The sequence below is a fragment of the Lolium rigidum genome, unplaced genomic scaffold, assembly GCF_022539505.1.
Source record: "Lolium rigidum isolate FL_2022 unplaced genomic scaffold, APGP_CSIRO_Lrig_0.1 contig_49289_1, whole genome shotgun sequence".
NCBI lineage: Eukaryota > Viridiplantae > Streptophyta > Magnoliopsida > Poales > Poaceae > Lolium > Lolium rigidum.
In genome coordinates, this window is record NW_025900761.1 from 26703 (window position 1) to 34174 (window position 7472).

The 7472-nt window shown below is 54.4% G+C and overlaps 1 protein-coding gene across 1 annotated transcript; it reads left to right on the top strand.

Annotated features, from left to right (window-relative positions):
* Nucleotides 1-2291: 2291 nt before the first annotated feature.
* Nucleotides 2292-4319, top strand: LOC124681621 (cation/H(+) antiporter 15-like). The gene has a single exon (XM_047216496.1). The coding sequence runs from the start codon at nt 2292-2294 to the stop codon at nt 4317-4319; it is 2028 nt and encodes a 675-aa protein (XP_047072452.1).
* The last annotated feature ends 3153 nt before the right edge of the window (nt 4320-7472 follow it).

Sequence of the window (7472 nt, forward strand, 5' to 3'; positions counted from 1 at the left end):
CGCCGACGAGGAGCGCCGCGAGGAGCAGCGGCGGCGCCAGGAGGCCAGGCGCCGCGCCTGGCAGGAGAGGCAACAACGCCTCGGGGAGGAGGCGCTGCTCCGTGCACCGCCGCAGCCTCGGGTGGCTCCGGACCCCCACTCGGCCTGGGAGGTGGCCCTGTGGTCTCCGTGGCCGGAGTCCCTGGCGCGGTCGAGCCACAACAGCGCCTCGCCGCCCGGGGACGTCGTCCGCGACGACGCCCACAGGGGCTAGGCGGCGCACCGGCGGCCACCGCGCCGCCGACCAAACCCTAATAGAGGGTTTTTAGTTTAAATTTAAAAGCCCATATAGGGGCTTCTTTTGTTAGTTTATTTGCCCAAAATAGGGCTATGTACAAATTTGCCCAAAATAGGGCATATGTTGAATGAAATTTCGTTTAAATTTGCCTTTTTTTATTTTCATGTTTCTCCGGTTATGCGATGCGTCCGCGCGTTGGGCGCAGCGCGCGACCCAAACGGACACGCGGACACGGACCGCTGTCCGCTCGGCCACCCAAACGGCCAAAACCGGACGGCCCAGCGCGTCCGTTTGGGTCGCTCGGTTGGAGATGCCCTTAGCCCGTGAGAAACTCCATGTACATATGTTGCCGGACAGTCCGGTGATTTGGGCCGGATAGACTGAGCGCCTTCGTTTTCATCGTGTTGAACGGGCCGGTCAAAATGTCGCCGGACTTTTTGGCCACACAGCTGGCCACCCTGCTCTGTTCTGCATTTACGATGTTACCACCCCTCGTGGCCGGTAAGCACCACCTTGCTATGCCTCTCGACCGCCGGTCACGATCGCCACCGTTTGGCGAAGTAGCGGCCGATGAGGCGACATCCGCGTACATACATACTACTCATATATGTACATATGTTACATATTTGTGTAAATAAGTTGGGTCATACAGGTTCCATATAAAGCTACATATACCCGGTTAGTTTTTAAAAAGACCATCATACCCTTAATTATGCCGAGGATGTTGAGCCGGTGGTGGCGGTCAGGGTCGATGGATAAAAACAATACCGACCAAGAATCGTCCAAGACTCATGGGCGGACCCAGGTATAGCTGAGTGGGGGCATAGGCCACACTCAAATTTTGAATTCCCTTGGTATTTGTAAATAATCTGAAGAAGATTCATTAAAAATTTGCAAATTTAAAGAAGAAGTGTCCCGCTCAAATGCTACGCTCCCAGTCACGATTTTTTCTGGGTCCGCCACTCCAAGACTGATCATTGACTGATGGATTCATGCAATTAAGGCTTACATGGCCAAAATTACGGATATTTTAGAACTTGATTGATAGTTTGACGCATCATGTTCGCGCAAATCAGGCTGTTCAGATTGGATGTTAATTCTGATACCACTTGGACATGGTTGGAATTGGAATGTGGATTCAGCTGTTCACCTCATAGATTTTATGGTGTGCATCAATTACTGGTTTAAGAGTGGCTGGCTCTAGCTACTGATCGATCGTTTTTTTTATGAGCGGCTGGGTCTGCATTTGCTTGAGCTACCTTTCTGGCAGCAACTGAGCAGGCTGTAATGAGTTCAAAGATTGATTTCCCGCCAGTTTGCAGTTGCCGAACCGTGTGTCCAAGCTTTGGTGAAAATGCCAGTCGTTTGTGGAACCGGAGAGAACTTGATTTGAATTTTGGGGCCAGGAGAAGAGTTCAATGTCTCTACTCTGAACTCTCCCTCTCGTCCACACGACTAAGAATAGCTCTTCTCGAGCTAGACCAGACAAGAAGAGCATGCACGCACGAATGTCGTCCTCACCACCACCACCACCACCACGACCACCGCTGCATTGCATTCGCATGCATTGCTAGCTCGGGCTCGGAGCTCCACCAAGCACGGAACGATGGAAACGGACGCGGCCGTGAACCTTACGGCCGCCGCGGCGACGGCAGCGGCTGAGGCCACGGAGACAGTGAAGCCGGTGGCGGCGGCGTGCTACGACAACAACCTGGTGAACTCGCAGGGCATGTTCCTGGGGGACCAGCCGCTGCGCTTCTCCCTCCCGCTCCTCCTCATCCAGGTCTCCGTCATCCTCCTCCTCTCCGCCGCCGCCCACCACGTGCTCCGCCGCCTCGGACAGTCCCGCTTCGTCACCCACATGCTCGTCGGCATCGTCCTCGGCCCCTCCGTGCTCGGACGCAACCACGAGCTCCGCGGCACACTCTTTTCCGAGCGCGGCACCTACATCCTCGAGAGCGTCTCGCTCGTCGCGCTCATCCTCTTCTTGTTCTCCATGGGCGTCAAGACGGACATGAGCCTGCTCCGCCGCCCCAGCGGCCGCGCCGTCGCCGTCGGCCTCCTCGGCGCCTTCGTACCGCTCGCCATCACGCTGCCGGTGTTCCACGTGCTCCAGCCCACGCTCCCCCATGACCTCCGCGGCTCGTCGCTCATCACCGAGCTGGCCGTTCGCCTTTCCCTCTCCTCCTTCCCAGTCATCGCCGACGCGCTCGCCGAGCTCGACCTCCTCAACTCCGAGCTTGGTCGCATTGCGCTCACGGCCTCTCTCATCACCGACGTCACCTCCTGGTTCCTCCGCGCCTGCTTCGCGGCCACGTTCCTCATCACGGAGGCCAAGTCCCCCGTGTTCACGGCCAAGATCCTCGCCTCCTTCGTCGCTTTCGTCCTCTTTGTGGCCTTCGTGGCGCGCCCCGCCGGACGGTACATCGCCTACAAGCGCACCCCGGCGGGTGACCTCCTCTCCGAGGGCTCCTTCGTTGTGTTGGTGATCGCGGCGCTGCTGTCGGCGCTGGTGACGGACGTCATCGGGTTCAAGTACATGATCGGGCCCATGATGCTGGGGCTTGCTCTCCCCGGCGGCATGCCGATTGGCGCCACCATGACGGAGCGGCTCGACTCCTTCTTCATCGCGCTCTTCCTCCCCGTCTACATGGCGCTCGCCGGCTACCGCACCGACTTAGCGGAGCTGGGAGCCCACGATGAGAAATGGTGCGCGCTGGAGCTCTTCGTGGCGCTCTGCATCGCTGGAAAAATGGTGGGCTGCATCGCTGCGGGGCTCTTCTTTGCCATGCCGATCGGCGAGGCCACGGCGCTGGCGCTCATGCTCAATATCCGGGGCATCGTGGAGGTGGCCGCCATCAACAACTGGGGCGACACCATGAAGGCCTCGGCGGAGCACTATTCGACGCTGACGGTGTCCATGGTGCTCATTACGGCGGTGGCCACGCCGCTCATCAAGCTCCTCTACGACCCGACAGGGAGGTTCGCGCGCGCCAAGCGGCGGACAATGGAGGGCGCGCGGCCCAACGCGGAGCTCCGCGTGATGGCCTGTCTCTACACGGAGGACCACGCCGCGCCGCTCATCGACCTCCTGGAAGCCTCCGGTGCCAACCGCGACTTCCCCGTCTCCCTCATCGTGCTCCACCTCACCGAGCTCGTCGGCCGCGCCGCCTCTGTGCTCAAGCCCCACAAGAAGTCGTCCTCCTCCACCTCCAACTCGCCATCGGACCGCATCGTGAACGCCTTCCGCCACTTCGAGCTGCAGGCGTCGCCGGGGGCGGTGACGGTGAGCCCCTACGTGGCCCAGTCCCCCTACAGCTCGATGCATCACGACGTGTGCTCGCTGGCGCACAGCAGGAAGGCCAACCTCATCCTCCTCCCATTCCACAAGTCCTCCGACGGCGCCCGGAGCACGGCCAACAACAACGTCCGCGCCGCTAACCGCGCCGTGCTCCAATACGCGCCTTGCTCCGTGGCCATCCTCGTGGACCACGGCCTGGCGGCCGGGTCGGCGTGCGCGACGGCGTCCAACAGGAACCTGCTGCAGAGGGTGGCGCTCTATTTCCTGGGTGGACCCGACGACCGGGAGGCCCTGGCGTACGCTGCGAGGATGCCGGAGAGCGGCGGGACGGCGGTGACGGTGGTTCGGTTCAAGCTGCGGAACTGGGTGGGCATGGGCGGGCGCGACGAGGTGAGGGATGAGGAGGTGCTCCAGGAATTCTGGCAGAGGTACCGGGACGACGAGAGGGTGGTGTACGTGGAGAAGTCGGTGGAGGACGGCGAGGGAACGGCGTCAGTGGTCAGGTCCATGAGCGACAAGTTCGACCTGCTGATCGTCGGACGGCGAGGGGAGGACAGGGACCTCGAGGGGTCCGCGCTCACCAGCGGCCTCTCGGAGTGGAGCGAGTGCCCGGAGCTCGGGGTGCTCGGCGACATGCTCGCATCTGCCGAGTTCGCGTCCAAGGTGTCCATTCTCGTTATCCAGCAGCAGGCCGTGCTGATCACCGCCGCCGGCGCGGGAGAAGCCGATCATCAACAGTAGGGACTGATTCGACAGTGCCTCGTCGTTACATTGTTTCTTTTCTTGTTGAATATTTACTTTAGTGTAGCACGACATAGAGCAAACCTCTTGTTGGATTTAGAATTTGTTGTACTGACGAAATTCTGAGACGAAGATGATAGATGCATTATTCTTCCCCAGGTCCCCAAAATTCGCTCTCAGTCTTAGTTCAGCAATATAGAACGGGTGTGACTATCTTCGTTCTGAGTTAGTTCTCGTCACGATACAAAATCAAATGGTGCAAGACTTGACTAATCATGAAGAGCTAGCTGAGAACTAGCAAATCCCATATAGAATGACCAACGTTTGACCGAAACCAATGAAACTTTCAGACGTGGTTGTTGGTCGCTTGCAAACCCATTTTCCGCATGCATTGGGTAAAAAAAAAAAGCGACGCAGAGATTCTACAACGGTGTGGGTGTCCCAGGCTTATCCAACGGCCACGGACATGCTAAGATGCGTGCTGTTCATTTTACACAAAACAACCTGCACTTGTCCACTTTCTTTCCCATATAGTAGCCAATGTGTACCGTGTACATCTCCTGGGAGCAGAGGAGGGGCATAGCGGCTGGAGCACGATGCCGGCGGCCAGAGTATGGCGCCGGCGGCAACGTCGGTGGTGGCGGATATTGTTGGGTCCTGGTCAAGGGTCCAAATCCATGGGTTATTTTCCCCCTTTCATGTTTTTCCCGATCTGATTTCTATCTCTCCCCTACGTGATTGGTTTCCATGTTTTCAAGATCTGATTTGTTTCTGTTTGATTCTTCTAATATGGATTTGGTCCAAGATCTGATTTCCTTCTGTTTGATACTTCCAATATGGTTTTGATTCCAGTCTGATTTGCTTCCTTCTATGGTTCATGTAATTTTCTTTGAATCCGGTCGGTTCCTTCTCCATTCTTTCTACAGATAAAATTAGAAAATATGCATATCTAGGATGGTTGATTCTGTTGCTGCATGGAATGGGAGAGACAAAAATACCATGGACGAAACACATGGAGGAGGAACAAATCCGAAAAACAGTCCATAGAAGGAGGGTCCAAATCCAACTAATTTTGGTGTGTATCCTTAATATCTGAACATAATCCCATTGATTTAGATGTTAATCCTTAAATTTCTCAATTTCACAACATAATTACATTGACTAATGGATCGATGCGGAGATATAGGAAAACATGGACGTTGTTTTGTAGGAGACAAAGGACTAATCAATTAAATTTTTCAAAACGTAAGGTGTTTTCTGCAATTTGTAGAAGGACTAGTGACATAGGCATCCCCAATGGGCCTGCCGAAGATGGTATCCGGGGTTTACTGAAGGCCCATGATTCGAAGAATAAGAAGATTAGAAAGCCCAAGATGTTATTAAGGAAAGCTAGAGTTGTATTAGGAAGTATAACTTGTAATCTTGCGGGACGGGTTGGAAACCCTCCCGGACTCTGTAACTTATGTATTACGAAACCCTCGGCTCCACCTCCTATATAAGGGGGAGTCGAGGGACGAAGAGAGGATCGAATCTATTGTCAACATAACCCTAATTTCTTAATCGTCGAGCACTTTTCGGCTGAAACCTTCGAGATCTACTTGCCCTCTACATCCAACAAAACCCTAGTCTACAATACGTAGGCATTGACAAGTTAATACCTTGTCAATTGGCGCCGACCGTGGGGTCTAGAGGCGACAAGGAGCTGATCTCGATGGCACGTTCAAGATCGTCGACTTCATCAACCGCAAGCAACGCTTTGGACAGAGGTAAACAGATCGAAACTGGTCTAGTCGATTTTGTTCCTCACCCGCCCTCCCGTTTGGATGCATATGCGTATCTGGAGGAGCCTATGGAGATAACGTTTGGCGAGTTCCAATTTCGCGTCGAGAAGGAAGGATCATATCGTATCAAAATTCCGATCTCATCGGGATTATCGGCGGTCGATTCCGATTCTTCGGATTCAACATCGTCAACCGAGTCAGGCGAAGAGGAGATTTCGTCGCCATGCTTCATCAGCACCAGGGCAAGCGAAAAACTCGCCAAGATCTTCAGCGACATGTCTTTCGAGTCATCTGCGGACTCCGATATAAGCGATGACTCGAGCAACATCGACAACTTCACCTTCGTCGAAAGATCCACTACTGTTGGAAAGGTCTTCACCAATCTCAATGATGGTGTCACCAAACCCGACAAAGTTCAGAATCCAAAATATCATCAGATCTACGTAATTGGAGAACCAAGTCGCCCAGCGGAGGAGACGTCAGAAAATTTCGACGATGCGGGAAATCCGTACGTTGATCCTGCAGATCTTACGCGAGGTTTGGGAACAAAATATATCGGTTCAGGAACACGAGAGATGGTGCAATTTCCGCAAGCAGTATGGGATCGAGTCGCAAGAGCTATTGATGGTACAGAACCAATGACCATTACGGCGACACCTGCGGAGTTACAAGCATATCAATATAGGCTTGCACGTACCAGGAGGGAGCTCGAGAAGCAGAAAATCTATCTGGACAAGAGGCAAGAAACCGCTTCTGCGTCAAGCAGGCGAAGGGCAGAGCAAAGCCGAAATTCAAGAACTTCGGGAGATAGTCATAGGGAAGCTCGAAGGAGAGCAAGATCTCGGCTGCAAAATATATCTGAAGCCGAGAGAGAAAATTTAGTTCAAAACCTCGATATGTCTTTCATGTCAATCGACACGAGGGGGAATATTATTCCAAAAACACCAGAAGCAGGATACATGGCAACGCAAGCTTTCATCCTAGCGTCCAGGCCACCTCCCGGAGATCCAAGAGAAGCGTTGTATAACATTGCCATGGCAGGATGTGGAGCCATGGGAGCAGCGTTCGCAGCTACACCTCCCGAAGGAACTGCAAGGCAAAATAGTCCGCGACCTACCGCAGCAGTGCAAGATCCACCGAGAGCAAGTGGAGTCAGAGATACAGCGACTCAGGCCAGGGTGGATAGAGCGCGACAAGATAGAAGGGAACATCGGCAGTCACCAGAAGTTGCTGAAGAAGATATGTGTGGACTCCCGTGTTTTACGCGACGGGTTCGAAAAACTCGAGTCCCGTCGAGATTCAAGTTACCGTACAGTTTCAAAAATTCGATGGCCCGCAAGATCCCGAGGATTGGCTCGTCGATTACCTTGAG